We start from the raw sequence: 23,668 nt of genomic DNA on the forward strand, positions 1-23,668 counted from the left end.
GTGTGTATTTTGTTACCATTATCCTTTCCTCCCCATCCCAGTATTTGAGAGAAAATTTTCATTTCAAAGTATACACAGCGTTTGACCTTTATGGGAATGGGATTTTACTATCTCCAAATAGTGATGATTCAGCAACCTAATTGCAATATTACACCTGAGTCCATCTGCATTAGTATCCATATAAAAGACTACAATACAAAGCTTATTACAATGCAGCAAATAAAACTCAACACTAATAAAATCTCTATATCCGAGTCAATAGTCAACGCATTATGAGATTCTGAATTAACTGTGCCAGTAGCCCTTCCCTTTAAACACCTGTTTGTACTAACCTACATACATACACCTACCTTCATGGGGGCAGAAGTAGGTGGAGTCAGAATATAATCACACAAGAGATTTACCAGAACCAACAGCCTGGAACAAAGAGACTGAAGTGCGCTGGAAAAATCCCAAAACACAGGCTGAGAATCAAGATCCTATACACCTGGGTGGTGCGATTGAGACTCAATTGGAGCAACTTGCTTAAATAAATCGGTGCCACTTCCTGAAAGAATTCACCTGCATGGGATCAGGAAATGAAAACTCCATATTTAAGAGGCTGGCACAGATCAAGGATATAAAACAGAAAAAAGACTAATTGCAGAGAAGACTATAACACCGTGATTTACATCAGAAGAATAGAGTTTGGAGACATTTTGTATTTTCTGCAAATTCCACTGAAACGGTAAAATGAAAAGCATTTCGAAGTTCGACAGACTCTGAGCGAGATCTACAAATCTCACACCTGTAAAACAGGTTATACCTGTTGGAAATGCATCTGAGCTGGGAAGCTACAGCTCTTTCCTACGATCAGTTTGTACGTAACATGAAATTTTAAGAGCAGAATGTAAATTAAGTACTAATCCTGAACCAGGAAATGCATCCGAAGATATTCAAAATTTCAACAAGACTTCAAGCATGCAACGAGTAAGTAATTAAATATTGTGTGGACAAGAACTATGTAATTCCTGAGGGAAACGCAACTGCAGCAAGTCTAAACACAGTGAGGTGCAGCTCCAGCATTCTCTGATGCTATAGCCTGCCGATATTCTGTGGACAACTTATAAATTCACTGTGTTCGGTTCTCAGTCTCTGCCTGCATGTAAAGAACAATCTGAAGATTGGAAATTTCCTAAACCAGAGATTAAAGCCTCTAAACAGCAACATCAATGAAAGAAGCATGACAGAGATAGCGAAGTAAGGAAGTACGGTTCCGAAAAGAGGGTAATCGTGGACTTGTGGAACTTTGGAATCATTTATGCAACCCTACAGTGAAGGAACATCCTCAAATCCTGCCTAAGATATCTGAGAGTGTGTTGAACTGTGCTTCTGAGATGTTGAAGAATTCCCGGTGATGCTGGGTTAAATATAACACTAAAAGTATGTGTCAAAAGCGTGATTTAAAATATCTGCAGCAAACAGAAGTGACTGACTTTAGTGTGGAGTAATCTTCGCACGGAAGTCCTGAAATCTCTGTCTACTCCCGCCAACTCTCCCAACAGACAACAGCTTAATCAGACTCCAAATCTGTGCTTCCATGTCTTAGCTGTATGAGTCTGGACAGCATTGAAGATTTGAATCATAGTTTATTATTTTCTCAGACTTACTGTTTGCCACTTTAATATCTTGCGTTTGGAGGTTAACTCAATATTTTTCCTTTTGGATAATTGTGAATAACTTTTCCAGATGTCTGAGCTTTCTGTGGTCTCGTCTGACCGCTTCTCAGCAAATCGTTCCCGGATCCAGCAGAGTATCCTGGAGGATCAGATGGAATTATGGTGGTTCCAAGATCTGAAAAGATCCATCCTGTGTTATTCTGTGGCATTGGTCTTGGTCCTAGGAACTGGAGTGGGGGGAATTGTTTTAATGGCTACAGCGACTGATGTTTCTGGTGAATGGAGGCTGGGAGTGGGGATTTTCCTGTGCTTATTAGTTGTAATTATACTCTTTAAACATCTGATGACCTCGGCTATCCAGGATATGAACTGTGTGAGGAGTCGGGCCCAAATTGACAGGTTAAGAAGTGGAGGGTTAGTTGATTATCTGGTTATTTTATTCACTGGATTCATGATACTAACCAGTGGTTATGTCCTGATAATCCTAGCAAATGCTGACCCCTACCCTGTAGGTGAATTCTGGAACGATATGTTAATTGCAGGAGTGATTCTCACAGTGGCTGGCTCCATTATCCTCCTTTCGCTCTTTATCTATGTCATAATCTTCAAACTCTGTCCCCATTTAGCAGCCAGATCCACGAGCAGAAGGGTCCAAAGTGTTTATACCATATCAGGAGTTAATACAGGGGGAACACAAAGGGGATTCTCCTCCAGTACAGACAACCTGATATAAAACAAGCACTGACTGACTCCATCAGGAGCCACCGATGGAGTCAGTGAAATTGAAGTGACTGCACAGACTGGATTTGTTTGATTCATTTTCAACATTTTAATGGTGGTGTAAATGTTAAAATATATGATTAAGTATGTGAAAATTGGTTTGAACACCAAAATCGATTGTTGTTTAATTTATCAATTATAGTAACTAGAACTGAGTTAATAACTAGAGGCTCTGCTTATATAAGCCTTGCCATTTAAAACTGAACAATGTGCATCTACTAGAAGGGAAAATGGTTAGTGAGTAAAATGTGAACAAAGCAAAGAGGATTTTCCTATAATTCATAATAAACCAATTTATGAAGCTTAAGCAGCTAATTGCAGATTCTTATTACAAAGCAATGCTGTGGCTCTCGTGTATGTGAATTCACAGATTAAAAATCAACATGTACAGAAATTCTATAAACATGGTCAAATTAATCTTTAAATACCAGTGAGATTTGGTCCATGCAGCAGCAGATCAATTTTCTGAACTTATCTTTTGTTTTAACTCCTCTTGAATCACTAGTCAAATGGGGGATGTGAAGATAGTGCTACCTGCATCTCTATTAGTCAATGCTAACAGTTTGAAACAAAAACAACTACTTTTGACTGAGCCAAATGCTTTACTTTATGGATATTTGAACATTTAAGAAAAGGTACACAAGAGACATGTGTGTGCATGTACACAGTATGCAAGCAGATCATGTATGTGTGGATAAATATGTGTTGGTAATCTTTACATGGACACATTTATACAAAGAAGAGTTTAGAGTGAGCTAATTCTGTGTTTACAGCAATCCAAACAAAGCATAGACTGACCTCACTACTTGGTTACAGAAGCCTGTTTACAGTAATACATGGTTTCCGAGGTTATTGACGTGTGTTTGGAGCTAATTTTTCCTCGGCATATACCTGAATCAAAATGCGAACGTAGGTCATTTGATTCTGAGGCTCCAAACATTTTAGCCATGATTGATGTACCAGTTTCTCCAATTGACTTCATGTTCCATTTATTCAAACTTAAATCTGCATCTTGTTCCTAACAATACATTACTTTTAAAAAACCTTGGACACTGAATGATTCCAAAAGCTATTCTTCCATCACTAGGGTGAGTGTGTTTTATTTTTTTTAACTTTCCTAGTACATTTATATTTCAATGAAAACAGCAGCTTAGATATCTTGTAGGATTTGTCTTAAACTAGAGATCCCACCAAAATGTAAATGTTTCCCCCAATGTGTTTGTTCCATATTATGCATATTGATCGATTTGTTAGCATATTTTGTGGGTTTGCTGACATTTGGAAAATTTAGCATTGTGTCTTAATACACCTTTGGAGCATTTAGAAAACAGTGGCAGGATCCGACAGAGTCAGCATGGATTTATGAAGGGAAAATCATGCTTGGCAAATCTATTGGAATTCTTTGAAGATGTAACTAGTAGAGTTGACAAGGGGGAGGCAGTAAATGTGGTATATTTAGACTTTCAGAATGTGTTTGACAAAATCCTGCAAGAGATTATCGTGCAAGATTAAAGTGCATGGGATTGGAGGAAGTGTATTAAGGTGGATAGAAAACTGGTTGGCAGAAAGGAAACAAAGAGTAGGAATTAATGGCTTCTTTTCAAATTGGCAGGCAGTAACTAATGGGGTGCCACAGGGATTGGTGCTGGGACCCCAGCTATTCACAATATATATTAATGATTTGGACGAGGGAATAAAATGTAACATCTCAAAGTTTGCAGATGATACCAAGTTGGGTGGGAGGGTGAACTGTGACAAGGATGCAGAGATCCTTCAACATGACCTGGACAGGTTGGGTGAGTGGGCAAATCAATGGCAGATGCAGTATAATTTGGATAAATGTGAGGTTATCCACTTTGGAAGCAAAAACAAGATTACTACCTGAGTGGCTGTAAATCGGGAGAGTGGAGTATGCAGTGGGGCCTGGGTTGCCTTCTGTACCAATTGCTGAAGATAAGCATGTAGATGCAGCAGATGGTAAAGAAGGCAAATGGTATGTTGGTTTTCATTGCGAGAGGTTTTGAGTACAGGAGCAGAGACGTGTTGTTGTAGTTATACAGGGCCTTGGTGAGGCCACACTAAGAATATTGTGTGCAGTTTTGGTCTCATTTTCTGAGGAAGAATGGGCGCTATTCTCCCCCCCCCCCCCATGCTGGGTGGGAGAATCGCCGGGGCGCCGCGCGAATCGCGCCACGCTGCCCCGGCCGCCGCACGCGATTCTCCCACCCCCCGGAAAAAAGTGGAACACGATTCGCACCGGGCCGCATGGAGAACCGGCGAGTGGCGATTCTCCGGCCCGGCTACGACACGACAGGTTCCCGTCGGTGCCGTCCACCCCTGGTCGCTGCCGGTGGGAACTCTGCCGGAACGCTGGGTGGGCGGCCTGTGGGGGAGGGAGGGGGGCTCCTTCACTGGGGTGGCCTCTGATGGGGTCTGGCCTGCGATTGGGGCCTACCGATCGGTGGGCCAGCCTCCCCCCCCCCCCCCCCCCCCCCCCCCCCCGGGCCTACCTCCTTCCGCGCGTGGCCCTCGAACACCGGCCCTATGTTGGTGAGGGGCCTGTGCAGGATGGCGCGGCCCAACTGCGCATGCGCAGGATTGGGCTGCCCCAACTGCGCATGAGCGGATTGGCGCAGCGCCCATTTGGCGCCGCGTAAGGACGCTGGAGCGGCGTGAACCGCTCCAGTGCCGTGCTGGCCTCCTATGAGGGCCAAAATAGGTCGTGCTCGGGCCCTGTTCGCGCCGTCGTGAAATGCAACGGCATTCACGACGGCGCGAACACTTGGCCTCCATATCGGAGAATCGCCCCCAATGTTCTTGCTCTCGAGCATGTGCAGCGAAGGTTTACCAGGCTGATTCTGGGGATGCGGGACTGAGGTATGAGGAGAGATTGACTAGGTTAGGATTGTTTCTGCATGAGCTCAGATGAATGAGAGGGAATCTCATAGAAACTTATAAAATTCTATCAGGATATCAGCAGTGAGGGGGGGATTAAAATGTGGAGACAGGGGAGTTGGGAAGTGGGAGCGGGATCATAGAATCATAGAATCATAGAAGTTTACAGCATGGAAACAGGCCCTTTGGCCCAACCAGTCCATGCCGCCCAGTTTTTACCATTAAGCTAGTCCCAGTTGCCCGCACTTGGCCCATAACCCTCTATACCCATCTTACCCATGTAACTATCTAAATGCTTTTTGAAAGACACAATTGTACCCGCCTCTACTACTACCTCTGGCAGCCCATTCCAGACACTCACTACCCTCTGAGTGAAGAAATTGCCCCTCTGGGCCCTTCTGAATCTCTCCCCTCTCACCTTAAACCTATGCCCTCTAGTTTTAGACTCCCCTACCTTTGGGAAAAGATGTTGACTATCTACCTTATCTATGCCCCTCATTATTTTATAGACCTCTATAAGATCACCCCTAAGCCTCCTACGCTCCAGGGAAAAAAGTCCCAGTCTATCCAGCCTCTCCTTATAACTCAAATCATCAAGTCCCGGCAACATCCTAGTAAATCTTGGATGGTGGGGTATTTTGTTGAGTTTGTTAATTGCAGCCCTGTTGGTTTGTTTTGATTTGTGATTATCTTTGTCATGTAAATATATAAATGCCTCAATAAAATATATTTTTTTAAAAACCTATCAGGACTAGATACAGTGGATGCAGGCAGGATGTTGCTGATGATGGGTGTGTCTAGAACCAGGGGTCACAGTCTGAGGATTTGGGATAGACCATTTAGGACAAAGATGAGGAGACATTTCTTCACCCAAAGAGTGGTAAGCCTGTGGAATTCATTACCACAGGAAGTAGTTGAGGCTAAGACATTGAATACATTCAAGAGGCGGCTAGATATGGCACTTGAGACAAATGGGATCAAGCGTTATTGGGAGAAAGCAGGATTAGGCTGTTGAGTTGGATGATCAGCCATGAACGGGACGAATGATGGAGCAGGCTCGAAGGCCGAATGGCTTTCTCCTGCTCCTACCTTCTATGTTTCTATGTTTTGTATAAATAATGCATGCATTACTGAACAATGTATATAATATAATTTACAGCATGTGGCAGTCTTGTATAACTCAACAAAGCTACGATTTATTTTGATCTTTAATAACTATTTGTCATTCCCTACCTATGCAGTATGCCAGGATATTTAAAAACAACTCATATATGTCATGATTTTGTGTTTATCATTAAGACACTGAGTATTAAGAAAAACACTCTGATAGTACAGAGGCAGTGATGGAGTTGAAAGAGATAGAACTGGATGTCAGATACACACACGTTATGCAGCCTCTCAAATATAAATGTATTGTAGTGGATTAACCATCTTTGATGTTGTGGCATTGATGGTAAACCAAAATAATGTTGAAAAATCCCAATACAATAATTGTCATTGAAATAGTCAGGATATTTTATTTATTTCCATTAAGCTCTGGGCATTGATGCAGGTACTGATGACTGAATAATGTTTATCACAATTGTCCTGTCGCTGAAAGGCTTGGACAACGTCTCTCTTCTTACTGTCATGATCATATGAGTTTTCTAAAAAAAAACAGCCTTTGTCTATTTCCACAGCAGTGGATAAACAGAGACATTAGAGCCTTAACAAGTCTAACTGTACCAGTATCCAAAATCCTCACAGAGGATACTCCTATACAATGAATCAACTATTTGTCTATCAGAAATCTCAGCAAAAAACTCATAAAATAATGATCTAGTGACTAACCCAAAGGAGAATCCTACACTGAATTGAATGGATTTATTATATTAAGTAGCAGAACTTCAGTACACAGGGTTACAGTTTCAGCACACAGATTTCAGCACACAGATTTCAGCACACAGATTTCAGTACACAGAATTTCAGTTTCAGAATATTGCTTTCAGTACACAGGATTGCAGAGTTTCAGTACACAGAATTCAGTACACAGGATTATAGATTTTCAGCACACAGATTTCAGTACACAGGATTACTGAGTTTTAATACACAGGGTTACAGGGTAACAGTACGCAGATTTCAGTACACAGGTTTACATAGTTTCAGTACACAGAATTCAATACATGGGATTACAGAGTTTCAGTACACAGCTTTCAGTGCACAGGTTTACAGATTTTCAGTACACAGTTTTCAGTGCACAGGATTACAGAGTTTTGGTGCACAGGATTACAGAGTTTCAGTACACAGGATTACAGAGTTTCAGTACACAGGATTACAGAGTTTCAGTACACAGAATTCAGTACACAGGTTTACAAAGTTTCAGTACACAGAATTCAGTACACAGGATTATGGTACAAAGTTTCAGTAGACTGGTTTCAGTACACAGGATTACAGAGTTTCAGTACACAGAATTCAGTACATAAGATTACAGAGTTTCAGTACACAGGATTACAGAGTTTCAGTACACAGAATTCAGTACATAAGATTACAGAGTTTCAGTACACAGGATTACAGAGTTTCAGTACACAGGTTTACAAAGTTTCAGTACACAGAATTCAGTACACAGGATTACAGTACAAAGTTTCAGTAGACTGGTTTCAGTACACAGAATTACAGAGTTTCAGTACACCGAATTCAGTACATAAAATTACAGAGTTTCAGAACATAGAATTACAGAGTTTCAGTACACAGAATTCAGTACACAGGATTACAGTACAAAGTTTCAGTAGACTGGTTTCAGTACACAGAATTACAGAGTTTCAGTACACAGAATTCAGTACATAAGATTACAGAGTTTCAGTACATAGAATTACAGAGTTTCAGTACACAGAATTCAGTACACAGGATTACAGAGTTCCAGTACACAGGATAGCAGTGTTTCAGTAGACAGCTTTCAGTACCCAGAATACAGAGTTTCAATGCCCAGATTTCAATATACACGATTACAGTACACAGTTTCAGTACACAGAATCTAGTACACAGGATTTCAGAGTTTTAGTACACAGAATCCAGTATACGGGATTCCAAAGTTTCAATCCATGAGATTATAGAGTTTCAGTACACAGATTTCAGTACACGGGATTACAGAGTTTCAGTATGCAGAATTCAGGGCTACAGCATTTGCAGTTGGAATTAGACTCCCATTTTGAAGAGGGAACCACACCTTTATAAGAGGAGTAATAATTTTAAAATAACCATGGCAACATACATAATTAAGAGACCTTCCAATATGCATTTGCAAACTGGAATTTAACAAATCGTTTTGCAATACAGTTTGCTTCAATAAAAGGCAAAACAACATGATTACCATAGTAGTTTGGCCTGTTAATTAGTAAACCAAAGGGAATCATGCAGAATATCATGTATTTTACAGCACTATGATGAAATGGTTCAATTACAATATTTAAGTGGCTAGCCAAAGACTTTTTCCCTTCACTCAGTGGGGGTAGGTTAAAATTAATGTTTAGGTGCCGTGTATTCCAAGGAGGATTCTCCATTGCAAGGAGGAAGCATAGCCGAGTTCCCGCCGGCTGAGAGCAGGTGTGGACGGAGCCGGCGGGACTCAGTGTTTTTACTACGGCCGCTCGGCCCAACCTGGGCCGAGAATCGGCGGGCTGGCCGCGTAGAGCGGCCCCCAACCGGTGCCGCGCCAACCGCGCCGGCGCCAATGGCATGCCGGAGTCGGGGCGGCGTGGCGCGATTCGTGCCGGTCGCGGGGATTCTCCTGCCCAGCCCCGAGCTGAGAGTATCCCGCCCCTGATCTTAGACAATGGGCGAGATTCTCCATTTGGGAGATTTGGCGGGCTAATATCATAAGCGGGCCTTATCCGGTATTCTCCGGGGCTTCCGCAATGTTCCACCTCCAATGGGCCGAGTTCCCGACGGCGCGGTTCACTTGTGCTTTTAATAACGGCATCATGGCTGCTGAGGGAGAGAAAAGGGGTACAGAAAGTGTCCAACATCGCCATGGTTTGCTGACAGTTGTGCCGCCTGCCGGGGGTGGCCAGGCGATGGGCTGTGGGGTAGAGGTGGACAGACAAGGAACACTATTGCCGCCGTCGGAAAGGCAACCATGCAGCTGCGTACATTGCTAACAGCCCACTGTGAACCTAGGGCCATGGGCCGTATAGATGCCCCCTAGCCCCAGCCAACCCATCAGCTGTATGGGCGCGCTCCAGCACAACCAGTGCCATCTTGTTGGCTGGGATGAGTGTGTGTGGGTAATTGTAATGTGAATATGCGGCTGCAGCTTGTCAGCCTCCGAATTGTCAATTACAGACCCGGCGAATCCTGCACCGTTTTCCGTTGGAATCGATTCTGTTCCACGTGGCCCCGGTGCTATCCCCTCTACAGTCCTTGAATTGGTCCAGGTAAGGTGCCAGTTTTGCTGGCATGAAAGTCCACGAATTCTGCGTCAGCGTCAACACCTATGTTCTCCCGTCAGGGCTGAATTGCAACTGATTTGTGCTCCCGGATCAGGAAGCGATTCCCAATTCCTTGCCATGCAAATTTATGCATGCTGAGGATTGAACGGGCAGCCCGATAGTGAGGTCCCGTGGCTGGCCATCCCCTGCCCCAGCCTCGCACATCAGCCCCCACCCCAAATTATTTGGGTCCACCCATTATCTGGGTTCCCCCAAGTAATCAGCCCCCTCCGTAGAGCCCCCTTAATAAGGAGAGTCCCCAGTGACCCCCTGAATAGAAAGACCCACACAGAGGCCTCCTAAATAAAGAGACCCCCTGAGACCACCTAAATAAAGGGACCTCTCTCAGACCCCTCCAAAAGGGAGACCCTGCCAGGAAGCTCCCCAGAAAAGGGACCACTGCCATGAAGCCCCTCAGGAAAGAGACCCCTATCTGGAAGCTAGAGGGCAGTCCAGACAGAGGTAGTGGAAAAAATTACTGTTGTAACACTCATTTGCTGAGCACCATGTGTCATTTGCTGAGCACCATGGGCAGCACGGTAGCACAAGTGATTAGCACTGTGGCTTCACAGCGCCAGGGCCCCAGGTTCGATTCCCCGCTGGGTCACTGTCTGTGCGGAGTTTGCACGTTCTCCCCGTGTGTGCGTGGGTTTTCTCCGGGTGCTCCGGTTTCCTCCCACAGTCCAAAGACGTGCAGGTTAGGTGGATTGGCCATGCTAAATTACCCGTAGTGTCCATAAGGGTTGGGAGGGGTTATTGGGTTGCGGGGAAAAGGTGGAAGTGAGGGATTAATGTGGGTCGGTGCAGACTCGATGGGCCGAATGGCCTCCTTCTGCACTGTATGTTCTATGTATGTAATCTATGTAATTCCTGGAAAGAGAAACCAAGCAGCTGTGTTTAAACCCCTCAGGTCCTTGAGCTGCAAGCCATTCATTAATTCCCTTACTAGGCTGTGATTGAGAGCTTCCACACACACACAGCTGTCAACCTTACTTCATTCATTTTCCTTCACTGTTGAGTAAATCTGAAGTGCTCTAACAATAATATTTATACACATCAACCACTTCAAAGAGAGTTAAGAGCTTTCAATTTGCAGCTGACGTGAAGGTGGTGATTGGAAAGCTGAGGCTCCTGTATCCACTCCCATCTTACGAGGCTTCCGATTTACTCAGAGCGTTTCAGCAATAGGGTCTATCTTTTTTAATTAAACAGCGAGTGAATACCAGAATCGTGGGTGGTAGGTTTCCACATTGTATACTTGTAACATCTTAGCTGATCGATTACTCGATGATCTTGACTTAGTTCTGCATTGCTTTATCAAATGTCCTCTTTTGTGAGAATAAAAACACACAGCTTCCTTAAACTGACATGATTCAGGAATATGGTTACCTCTATATTGGTAACATTCCCCTTTAAGTATTGCTGACTGATTGCCATTCAGTACCTTTTTGTTTTGTTGGTGGCTGGAATTGTTTCCCATTTCGCGCTTGATTCGGTGATTTTGGTGCCACAGTTGGTTGCAGGTTCCTACCCTAACTGGTAGATGGTTCCATTTTGTGTGCTCTGCAGTTCATGTGCATCTTTTTCAGCACTTTCCATGGCCAGCGCTATCTCCATTGCTTGTTTAAAATTTATGTCGACCTCTGAAACCAATCTGCATTAAATAGTGTTGTTGTTCATGCCACAAATTAACCTATCCCAAAGCATGTCATTTAGGATGGCTCCAAAATCACAATGCTCCAATAATTGCTTCAGGTTCGCAATGTAAGTTGCGATCGATTACCCTGGGGCTCTCATCCTCGACTTAACTTTGAATCTCTGTAGTATGACTGATCGTTAAGGTTACAATTGAGCATTCACCAAATCCAGCAGCTCACTAAATGATTTGGAATTGGGCGTGCTTGTGGCTGTAAGACTGCAAATAAGGTTATAGGTCTGAGTTATACAAACAATCAGAAAATTGCTTTGCATTTTGCCTCCTCCTCTATTTGTTTGATTGGAAATAATACCCAAGGCACTCAACGTATTGTGTCCAGTCCCCTGTGGAGGAGTCAAATGGGTCTATTCCCCCACAGAGAGGCATCCTGATTAGTGCATTTTTTAAAGACTTTGATTAAAACGTGATGCTCACAGGTGTCGGGCCAGAGGCTGTGTCCGGATAAGTTATCCTCATTGCCAGATTTAAAGGTGCACTTTCACAGACTTCATTGGTGAACACAAAATATATTTATTAACAAGAATCATACATTAGTCACATGGCTGCAGCTTGCTCCCAAAATGTTTCTGCACAGAAGCCTTTCTCACCATGGGATGATTCCACAATCTGAGTCGATTGATCACCCAGGCCAAGTGACCCTTACTCTGCTGTGTTGCCCTTAAAGGGACAAGCACCAGATGTCCCGAGATAGTCATACATCTTGGGCTAGATTCTCCATTATTGGGACTATGTCCTCACACCGGTGTCAAAACGGTGGAGTTTACTCCTGAAAATCCTGGACTAAAGGGACATGAATTCCCAGCCTTGCAGGGGGCTAGCAGGGACCCGGAGTAAATCTCACAGCTTTTTCTGCAGTTACGGGCCCCCGCACTTCCGGGTCAGAGGCCACGCATGTGCATGGCGGCAGCCTCCAGTGGCCGCGCCGTGCTCCATGGCGGACTCGGACCGCAGAGGTAGACCCACTAAGGAGACCCCTCGATCGGCCGCGCACCCGACCCTCAACCCCCGCACGAACAATCCCCGACCGCCTAAAAGGCCCCGCCTGGCCTCCGATCCACCCGTCCCCGACCAGGGCGACCGCAGACTGAGTCCACAGCCGCCACGCAAGTATCCCGACTGACTGGACCAGGTTAGATCCATGCCGTCGGGACTTCGGCCGGTCAGGGGTGGAGGATGTCGGAGTGGGCCTCTGGCAATGGCCCCAGGAGTACGCCCCGGTGACGCTGCTTTTCGGTGCCCGGAGAATCGGCGAACCGCCGCCGGTCCTGTATTCTGCCTCAAACTGGATTCTCCGCCCAGGCGTCGACCGCGATTTCAGTGTTGGGGTAGGGAGAATCCAGCCCCTTGAGTTTCAACTTAACCCATACTGCTTCTGATAAGATTAAAAATAAACCAAGTTGCAAGGGATCTCTTAGTGGCTTCAAAATGTATTGATCAGCATTGTCACTGAATTCAACTCGCCGCATCTTAAATATAGGGGAATCTGTCACCTCACTGACCAACTTTCTAGAATTGACCCCACATTATGTGTTTCTTCTTTACCTGGCCAGAGTTGTCCATTGATGCTAATATTCAACTATCACCATCCCAGGAGTAGGTTTCTGATGGAAGGAGAAAGGAATAGCAAGGTACGGCTGAGTATAAATGAAGAGAACTCAGAAGAGGTTCATGTGGAGCCTGTGGAGCTAAATGGCCTGTTTCTGTACTGTACATGCCCCAGTAATTCTATGTAATGTAGTAAAATGTCCTAAGGCATTTTACAGGAACGTTCTTGAACAATATTTGATATTTAGCTACTTAAGTTGGTGTTCAGACAGAGTGAACAAAAACTTGGTTAAAGAAGTATGACTGAAGGAGTGTCTTAAAGGAGCAGAGAGAGAAGAGAGACAAGGGTATAGAAACAGTCCATCCCCGAGTCCTACTTGCTGTACTCACTTTGTCTGGGATTAAAATGGATTGAACTCTCGCCTTGTTAATTTTGGGGCTGTCATGTGTTCAAGCAGTGATTTTTGTTGTCGTTGTAATATAAAACTACCCGTGTTTGCCCGCAACTCAAACTATCATTCAATTATCAAATTGAACATCCATTGACTCCATCTACACCTCCCGCTGCCTGGGGAAAGCGGGCAGTATAATCAAAGAGCCCTCCCACCCGGCTTACTCACTCTTCCAACTTCTTCCATCGGGCAGGAGATACAGAAGTCTGAGAACACGCACGAACAGACTCAAAAACAGTTTCTTCCCCACTGTCACCAGACTCCTAAATGACTGTTATAACCTGCCTACTTACCATTGGCTGGGAACTAATGACTATACCACAATCCTGTGGGAGTATGAGCTTCCCCAATGAGGGGGGCAGAGAAACCACTAGTAAACTCCTAGTATAAATAAAGCTGGCCAGTTCAGGAACCAGCAGGAAGGAGTATGTAGCAAGGGAAGTTACTGCTCCTGTTATGTATATATGTTATAATAAATAAATGTTATTACTTTGTATCCTTAAAACTCGTGCTGGATTCTTCGTGGCCCTCACAAAACTGGCGACGAAGGTAAAAGTGAATAGCTGTCTACACTGCTGAAGCCACCTCCCTGGATTTTTGTTGGATACAGGTTGGAAGTTGTTTTCTATTATACCATGCCTCTGTACGGACGTTTGGATGTTTTTGATGCTGCGCTGGAAAGCTGGAACCAGTACACACAACGGATGCGTTACTATTTCCGGGCAAACAATATCACCGAAAACGAGCGCCAGGTGGTCATATTGCTCACCGCCTGCGGCCCGCATACGTTTGGGGTGATTAGGAGCCTTACGTACCCAGCTGCGCCGGACACCAAAACGTTTGATGAACTTGTGAATATAGTGGGGCAACATTTTAACCCAACCCCGTCCACGATAGTCCAGCGTTACCGGTTTAATACCGCTGAGAGGACCCCTGGAGAATCCCTTGCTGATTTTCTATCCAGGCTACGCAGGATTGCAGAGTACTGTGACTATGGTGAGATCTTGTCAGAAATGTTACGCGACCGTTTGGTTTGCGGTATTAACAATGCGGCTACCCAGAGAAAGTTGTTAGCGGAGCCAACATTGACTTTTCAACAGGCCATTCAAATAGTATTGTCCCGAGAGAGCGCAGAGCGAGGAGTACAGGAGCTACAAGGAATGGAAGTGCATGCCTTGGGGCGCAACCCCTTCCATCCGAAAACGTCCCCCCCGCACTCCTGCAGTACCTTGGGCGAGGCAACGTCCGGACCGACGCCAGTGGCCGTCGGACATTCCTCCCCGAAGGGAGCCTTCTCCAGAGCCAATGGATGAGGAGCCATGTCCATGTCAGACTTGTAGGCGCCGACCCCGTCACGGACGGCAGTCCTGGGGGCGCCAGAGGCGCCGTCGTTCCGACCGAAACTGGGACCAGCTCAGGGGCCGTAACTGGGACCAGCCCAGAGGCTGTACCTTCCATGTGGATGAACCTGCGGCGACTACTCCTGAGGACGTGGAGACGGAGGACGACTGCCTGCAGCTGCATTGTGTGGCAGCTCCCCGTGTGGCCCCCATTAAGGTGACAGTACGGGTCAATGGCCACCCGCTTGAGATGGTGTTGGATACTGGCGCAGCGGTCTCCGTGATCGCCCAGAGGACATTCGACTGCATCAAGCAGGGTATACAGACCCTTACATTAACCGACTCACAGGCCAGGTTGGCCACCTTCACGGGGGTACCACTGGACATTGCAGGAACTACAATGACCCCTGTTGTCTATGGACGCCAGGAGGGGCGTTTCCCACTTATTGTGGTGCGCGGCCATGGGCCCAGCCTGTTGGGTCGGGACTGGTTGCGCCATTTGTGGTTGCAATGGCAGCACATCCTCCAAACAGTTTCTGAAGGGTTGACTGAGGTGCGAGGACGATACCCAGATGTATTCCAGCCTGGTTTGGGGAAAATAAAAGGGGCCGTAGCCCGTATCCAAGTTGAACCAGGAGCCACGCCGCGCTATTTCCGGGCGCGCCCAGTGCCTTACGCCTTGCTCAAGAAGGTAGAAGGGGAGCTCACTCGTTTGGAGAGTTTGGGTATTATCAGGCCCGTCCGTTTTGCTGACTGGGCAGCACCAATTGTAACTGTAATGAAGCCAGATGCCACAGTTCGCTTGTGTGGCGACTATAAACTTACAGTGAATACGGCGTCCTGACTCGACCGATATCCAATGCCTCGCATAGAGGATCTCTACGCGAAACTTGCAGGTGGACCCTCGTTCACAAAATTAGATATGAGTCACGCCTACCTGCATTTGGAGCTGGACCCTGCCTCCCGACCATATGTAACGATTAATACACACCGGGGCCTGTATGAATATACACGGTTACCCTTTGGAGTATCCTCTGCCTGCGCAATTTTTCAACGTGTTATGGAGGGCATTTTGAGAGGTTTACCACGTGTGGCTGTCTACCTAGATGACATTTTGAATACAGGGACGTCGGAGCAGGAACATTTGGAAAATCTGGTGGCTGTCCTTAGACGCCTTTCGGAGGCTGGAGTCCGTTTACATCGCACAAAGTGCGTATTTCAGGCAAAGAAAGTAGTCTACCTAGGTTATCGGGTGGACCGCGAAGGTCTGCACCCTGTCACAGAGAAGGTGCGTGCAATTCAACACGCCCCCGCCCCGACTGACACGTCGCATCTTCGTTCTTTTCTCGGTCTCGTAATCTATTACGGGAAGTTCCTCCCCAATCTGGCAACTACGCTGGCCCCTCTGCACCTTCTGCTAAAGAAAATTCACAGCTGGGTTTGGGGTCAGCCGCAAGAAACCGCTTTCCGGCGGGTAAAGCAACAATTGTCGTCGTCTGGGTTACTAACCCACTATGATCCTGGAAAGTCTTTGCTCGTCACATGTGATGCATCCCCGTATGGTATTGGGGCCGTCCTGTCCCACAAGATGGAGAACGGGGCCAAACGACCGATAGCCTTCGCCTCCCGCACATTGACTGCAGCGGAGAAAAAGTACGCGCAGATCGAGAAGGAGGGCCTGGCAGTGGTTTTTGCGGTGAAACGCTTCCACCAGTACGTGTACGGCCGCCATTTCACTATCGTGACTGATCATAAGCCCCTGCTGGGACTTTTCAGAGAGGATAAGCCAATACCGCCCATTGCTTCTGCACGGATCCAGCGCTGGGCTTTGTTGCTTGCTGCATACGAGTATTCTCTGGAGACACAGGATGCATCAGAGGGGGAATCCTCGGGTCCACGGGCCGTGGATGTACAACCGTTGCGCCGTTCATCACAGAAGCGCCGGTCTCCGTCTCGTTACACGCCGCCTGATCCAGCGCCGCGTGCAAATGGTGTCCGGCCTGCGGCCAAACGAGTCCAACGCCCTCCTTCGCCAGGGTCTTCGGTGGATTCCTTGGACTTTGGGGGGGAGGGATGTTATAACCTGCCTACTTACCATTGGCTGGGGACTAATGACTATCCCACATTCCTGTGGGAGTATGAGCTTCCCCAATGAGGGGGGGCGGAGAAACCACTAGTAAACTCCTAGTATAAATAAAGCTGGCCAGTTCAGGAACCAGCAGGAAGGAGTATGTAGCAAGGGAAGTTACTGCTACTGTTATGTATATATGTTATAATAAATAAATGTTATTACTTTGTATCTTTAAAACTCGTGCTGGATTCTTCGTGGCCCTTACAAAAATGACCCTCTTATGGACTGATTTCATTAACACTACACCCTGTATGCTTCATCTGATGCCAGTGCTTTTGTAGTTACATTGTATATGTTGTGTTGCCCTATTATGTATTTTCTTTTATTCCCTTTTCTTCTCATGTACTTAATGATCTGTTGAGCTGCTCGCAGAAAAATACTTTTCACTGTACCTCGGTACACGTGACAATAAACAAATCCAATCCAATCCAATCCAACATGGTGTCCTTCAAGTACTAATCTAATATGGTCCCATTTAATTATTAATCTAATTTGGTACTTCCCTGGAACTGACTTGCTGTGAGGTTGCTATGTTACATAAAGAAACCAATAAATGTCATAGATTGGCTTCAGCTGTGACATGTAATTTGAGAAATGTCAAAGCATTTTATTGCTTCATAATGTTTTCAGCACATACCCCTGTTTGCATTTGATGCTGATTGTCCATAGGTTATAGCTTCCTATTCTGGTGTTCATGACTGCAATTTTGGGGGTCAATTTTATATTTTTTGGTGGAGTGTGGGAAGCCAGCCCAAATGTGCATGGTTTGCCAACTCTCGCCTTGCCTGTTCTGTACACTGAATAAAGTGTGTTGCTGCCAATTAGCAGTCTTCCAGTGAGAAGCCTGCCAACTAAAGCTAGACAGGAAAGTTGTTTCCCCACCAGAAAGCTTTTCCCTTCCAAGCTACGAGTTATTATCAGGGCCTGTTTCTCATGCCTATTTGAAATGCACAGTAAGAAGTCTTACAACACCAGGTTAAAGTCCAACAGGTTTATTTGAAATTTTAAATGCCACACATAGTAAGTTCTTATGACTTGAGTTAATATAATAAATAATATATATAGGGTCAAATTTACATTGCAGCTACATTCACATTGTAATATGAATAAAACCTTGGTGTGAGTATTTAGAGAATCAGGCTGGCACATCATGCAACAGTGGAGTAATGGCACGGTCATGGCTAGAATTATATATAACACGCCTTGCTCTCATAGTTGATCATGATGAGTCATTTTGAAGGTGCAGAATTTTGGTTTTGAAATGTCATTAAAGATCATACAAACTTGAGACTTCCGGTGAGGTGCTGAGTGGACGCACATCAGGTGGCTCTCTTCCAGACCAGAATCAAATAGGCACTTTTAGGTGAATTTTGCCCAAAAATTCGAAGGCAAATTAACCTCAATGGTAAGAAGGAAAGACCACAATGTCAGAAAACGGGAGCTCGGTAGATCGAAGGGAAGGCAGAAGTGGCGGAAAGGGCCACACCTAACGGGCAGAGGAGCCTGCGGACCCATGAGGCAAGGGGGCTCCGGCCACCCAAGAGAGAGGGAGTCCAACGACCTGAGCACCAGCCTCGCCCCCACCACCTGGAGACGGATGGAAGACTTTCCTCGTGAATGAGCTGACAGTCATGAAAAAGGCGATCAGGGTCAAAATCAAGGTGGCGGTCAAGGTGGCAGTGACAGAGGCAATGATCACCATACAAAAAACGATTGACGGGCTGGGGAAGAAGGTAAAAGCACAGGAAAGGACTATCCACAAGCTAGAGAAAGCCACGACGGACCAGAGCGACAGGATCATCGTTCTGGAAACAGAAGTTAAAAGGTTGGTGGCTGCCCAAGGGAGCTTAAAGGGGAAAGTCGAGGACCAAGAAAACAGGTCCCGACGCCAGAACATTTGGATTGTGGGCCTGCCAGAAGCTATTGAGGGCAGAGACCCGACGGGCTACCCCGCCCAAATGCTGGGTAACCTAGTCTGGAGAGACAGCATCCCCAACCCAACAGAGCTCGTCAGAGCACACAGGTCGCTCAGGCAGAAACCTAAGCTGGGGGAACAGCCGAGTGCGGTCATCGCGAAGCTGCACTGATACCAGGATCATGGGGGCGACCTCAACTGTGCACAGGACCCACTGGCGGACCAATCCAGCCCCAGATCGGGGAAAAGGACAGGCATGGCTAGGGAACTGGGAGCATTCATGGAACAGATGGAAGCAGTGGATCCATGGCGGTTCCTACACTCTGGTGAAAAGGAATTCTCATTCTTTTCGCCGGTCCACAAAGCATACTCATGGATAGACTTCTTTTCAGTTAGAAAATCATGCTTCCAGAAATAGTAAGGGCGTAATATTCAGCGATAGTCATCTCCGACCACGCTCCACATTACATGGATGTGAGGTTGGAGTTATATCTTCGACGTCTCCCGCCACGTGCGACTCGCGGGGGCCTCCATCTTTGATTTGCCCCGCCGCCTCCCGGAGCCCCTGCTCATCCGATCGGCCCGCCCACCTTCCGAAGATCGCCTCCATCACCCTCGACCAGTCTCGACCTCATCACCACGCCAAATCCATGATGGCAGTCCGTATCAACGGTCACGAGACGACCTGCCTGTTCGACTCCGGGAGCACAGAGAGTTTTATTCACCCAGATACGGTGTGGCGCTGCTCCCTCCCAATCTTACCCGTGACCTAGAAAATCTCCTTGGCTTCCGAATCTCATTCCATGGAAGTCCGTAGGTACTGTGTTGCAAAAACTTCAAACTCTACGTCCTCCCACAACTCTGTGCTGCCGTGCTACTAGGTCTTGACTTCCAGTGCCACCTCAAAAGTCTTACCCTGGAGTTCGATGGACCCCTGCCCTCCCCTCACCGTATATAGCCTCTCAACACTTAAAGTCACACCACCCCCACTCTTCACTAACCTCACCCCGGACTGTTAGCCCGCCGCCACTAGGTGCAGACGATACAGTGTTCGGGACAAGGCCTTTATCAGGTTGGAGGTCCAGCGGCTCCTGCGGGAAGGGATCATAGAGGCCAGTACTAGCCCTTGGAGAGCCCAAGTGGTGGTCATCAAAACTGGGGAGAAGCACCGGATGGTCATCGACTATAGTCAGACCATCAACCGGTACACGCAGCTCAATGCGTACCCTCTTCCCCACATATCTGACATGGTCAACCAGATTGCGCAGTACCGAGTCTTTTCTGCCATCGACTTGAAGTCCGCGTACCACCAGCTCCCTATCCGCCCGGAGGACCACCAATACACTGCCTTCGAGGCAGATGGCCGCCTCTACCACTTCCTCACGGTCCCCTTCAGCGTCACCAATGGGGCCTCGGTTTTCCAACGGGAGATGGACCGAATGGTTGACCAGTACGGGCTACGGGCCACGTCCCCGTATCTGGATAATGTCACCATCTGCGGCCATGACCAGCAGGACCATGACGCCAACCTCCAAAAATTCCTCCACACCGCCCAAGCTCCTTAACCTCACATACAATAAGGAGAAATGCGTTTTTCGCACAACCCGCCTAGCCTCCGTTGTGGAAAACGGAGTCCTAGGGCCCGACCCCGACCGCATGCGTCCCCTCCTGGAACGTCCCCTCCCCCACTGCCCCAAGGCCCTGAAGGGATGCCTGGGGTTCTTCTCCTACTATGCCCAGTGGGTCCCCAATTATGCGGACAAGGCCCGCCCACTCATTAATTCCGCCCTTTTCCCCCTGACGGCTGAGGCCCGCCTGGCCTTCAACCGCATCAAAGCAGATATTGCTAAAGCTGCGATGCACGCAGTAGATGAGTACATCCCTTTCCAGGCGGAGAGCGATGCGTCCGAATTTGCCTGGCCGCTACCTTCAACCAGGCGGGCAGGCCCATGGCTTTCTTCTCCCGTACTCTCCAGGGCTCCGAAATTCGTCACTCCTCCTTCGAAAAGAAAGCCCAAGTCATTGTGGAAGCTGTGCGACATTGGAGGCATTACCTGGCCGGCAGGCGATTCACTCTCCTCACTGACCAACGGTCGGTTGCCTAATATGATATCTTGTATCGACCTGGGAAGCTCAATGAGCCCCCAGATGCCCTATCCCGCGGTACATGCGCCAGCACACAAGTAGACCGACTTTGGGCCCTCCACAATGACCTGTGTCACCCAGGGTTCACCCAGTTCTTCCACTTCATCAAGGCCCGCAACCTGCCTTACTCCATTGGGGAGGTCAGGACCATGACCAGGGACTGCCAGGTCTGCGCGGAGTGCAAACCGCAGTTCTATCGACCAGACGGAGCACATCTGGTAAAGGCCTTCCGCCCCTTCAAGCGCCTCCGTGCCGATTTCAAAGGGCCCCTCCCCTCCACTGACCGTAACGTGTACTTCCTCAACATCATTGATGAGTACTCACGTTTCCCTTTCGCCATCCCATGCCCTGGCATGACCTCTGCCACAGTCATCAAGGCCCTGCACAGTCTCTTCACCTTGTTCGGTTTCCCCACTTGTATCCAGAGTGATAGGGGCTCCTCTTTCATGAGTGATGAGCTGCGTCAGTTCCTGCTTAGCAAGGGCATCGCCTCAAGCAGGACTACCAGCTACAACCCCTGGGGTAACGGACAGGTGGGGAGGGAGAACGCGACGGTCTGGAAGGCCGTCCTTCTTGCCCTAAGGTCTAGAAGTCTCCCTGTCTCCCGCTGGCAGGAGGTCCTTCCCAATGAGCTCCACTCCATCCGGTCACTCCTGTGTACCGCCACCAATGTGACCCCTCATGAGAGAATGTTTGTTTTCCCTAGGAAATCCACCTCAGGGGTCTCGCTCCCGTCCTGGCTGACGGTCCCAGGGCCCGTCCTCCTCCGGAAGCATGCAAGGAGCCATAAGTTAGATCCACTGGTCGAAAAGGTCCTTCTCCTCCATGCTAACCCCCAATATGCCTACGTGGCACACCATGACGGGTGGGAGGACACAGTCTCCCTTCGGGATTTGGCACCCACAGGTTCCCCAGTGACCATCACCACTACCCCCGACACTACACCGTCTCTACCCATTGCTACTCATCTACTACAAGACGCAGAAGACGACACGCTCCTGGACACGCAGGCCTCAACACCTCATCCGACACCAATATCCACACCACAGCCAGGACTGAGGCGGTCACAGTGGAAAGTCAAAGCCCCCGACAGATTTGATCTATAACTCAACCCGTCCACTTCACCCCCTCCGGACTCTTTTTTTAACAGGGAGTGAATGTGGTAAACCACTGTGTTGTATTGTATTGTATTGTACTGTTGCATTGTTACATGCCTGCTGGCTCCGCCTGCTGCTCCTCCCCTCGGGCTCATGTATAAAGGTGGCCAACCTCCAGCCCTGCCCTCATTCTGGGACCAGCTGCCAGCAGGTGTCTTTAAGCGCCGCACAATTTCCGAATGTCAAATTCACCCTTTTATTGCTGTGGTTCCCTTCTGCTGATGTGGTTGATTTCAGTAGGTTTAGAAAGACATTCCATATTGAGATTTCAGATTTAGTTTTCAGTATCTTCACATTTGAAAAACTCCAAGATGACGTAATAGTCCTTTCTCAAAGACAGCACATCTCCTTTTGGAGGTGCTGCAGGATCTTGGCAGTTCTCATCTGTGTATCCCTCTGGCTAATTAAGTGTGTTATATATGGTACATAGTTAAACTGCTGTGGATTTGTGAGATCCATTGAACACGGCTTCTTTGGAATAATTCAAGTAAAAATAGCCTTTCATCCAAGATGCTGAATGCTTTCTTGTTGCTTCCATGCAGCCTGAACAAGTTTATTATACTTGTGATCTTTTGGAGCACAGAGATTTCAACAACTATGTAATCAGATCATTAGCATGGTCTCCAAGGAACTGTTGCCTCATTTAATCCCATGTTCAAGGCGCTTTGATGATACCAACTGTCTTGGAGCAACGGTGCTTTTGAATTGAGTCAGGAGATTTGGCACCATCATGACATTTGCTGTTCCCTAATTAACAACCTGAAACTATAGCACTCAGTGTAATCAGCGAATTGTAACTGATGAAAGGCTGAGAATAATGCCTGAGGTCCTGCTTTTGTTGTGTGTTCAGACCACCTTTTCTTTTTGCAAAATTATGCTTTATTCATAAAATATCTGTATGAACATTACAAACATTTTGAAATGGCCATCCAGCAAGTGCAATAATATTCAGGTTTTCTACATACATCATGTTACAGTCTGAGGTGCTTCAATACAGTCAAAGAAACATTACAGACTTTTCAAAATGGTCATTATAAATGGGGCAAGGGTATTTAAGTTGTCTGCATAGATCAGGTTGCACTCTACGGTTCTTCAATACAATTGTGATACATGTAATATTCACTTTGAGTACGTAAAGTAAAGTCACCACAGTTCCAGAGGACCATAGGCTGCTTTCCCCTTTGAGGGGGAGAGCTGACTGGTGCCGATTTAACCTGACGATCACCACACTTCAGGCAAGGGGCAAGGTTAAGAAGGTGGGGCCTTCATGAATAGCCTCAGCTGGTACGGAAATTGGCCTTGTTCTGCATGGGGCTGGTTTAACACAGTGGGCTAAACAGCTGGCTCATAATGCAGAACAATGCTAGCAGCGCGGGTTCAATTCCCATACCGACCTCCCCGAACAGGCGCCGGAATGTGGCGACTAGGGGCTTTTCACGGTAACTTCATTGAAGCCTACTTGTGACAATA

At 47.0% G+C, this 23,668-nt stretch overlaps 1 protein-coding gene across 1 annotated transcript; it reads left to right on the forward strand.

The window, feature by feature from the left end:
- Positions 1-260: 260 nt before the first annotated feature.
- Positions 261-2,745, forward strand: LOC140426167 (transmembrane protein 125-like). The gene has a single exon (XM_072510602.1). The coding sequence runs from the start codon at positions 1,729-1,731 to the stop codon at positions 2,389-2,391; it is 663 nt and encodes a 220-aa protein (XP_072366703.1). The 5' UTR covers positions 261-1,728; the 3' UTR covers positions 2,392-2,745.
- The last annotated feature ends 20,923 nt before the right edge of the window (positions 2,746-23,668 follow it).

Source organism: Scyliorhinus torazame, chromosome 7, assembly GCF_047496885.1.
Source record: "Scyliorhinus torazame isolate Kashiwa2021f chromosome 7, sScyTor2.1, whole genome shotgun sequence".
Lineage (NCBI taxonomy): Eukaryota > Metazoa > Chordata > Chondrichthyes > Carcharhiniformes > Scyliorhinidae > Scyliorhinus > Scyliorhinus torazame.

Bases quoted from the DNA above. Each gene is read 5' to 3' on its own strand.
- LOC140426167 (XM_072510602.1), top strand. From the start codon at position 1,729: ATGTCTGAGCTTTCTGTGGTCTCGTCTGACCGCTTCTCAGCAAATCGT.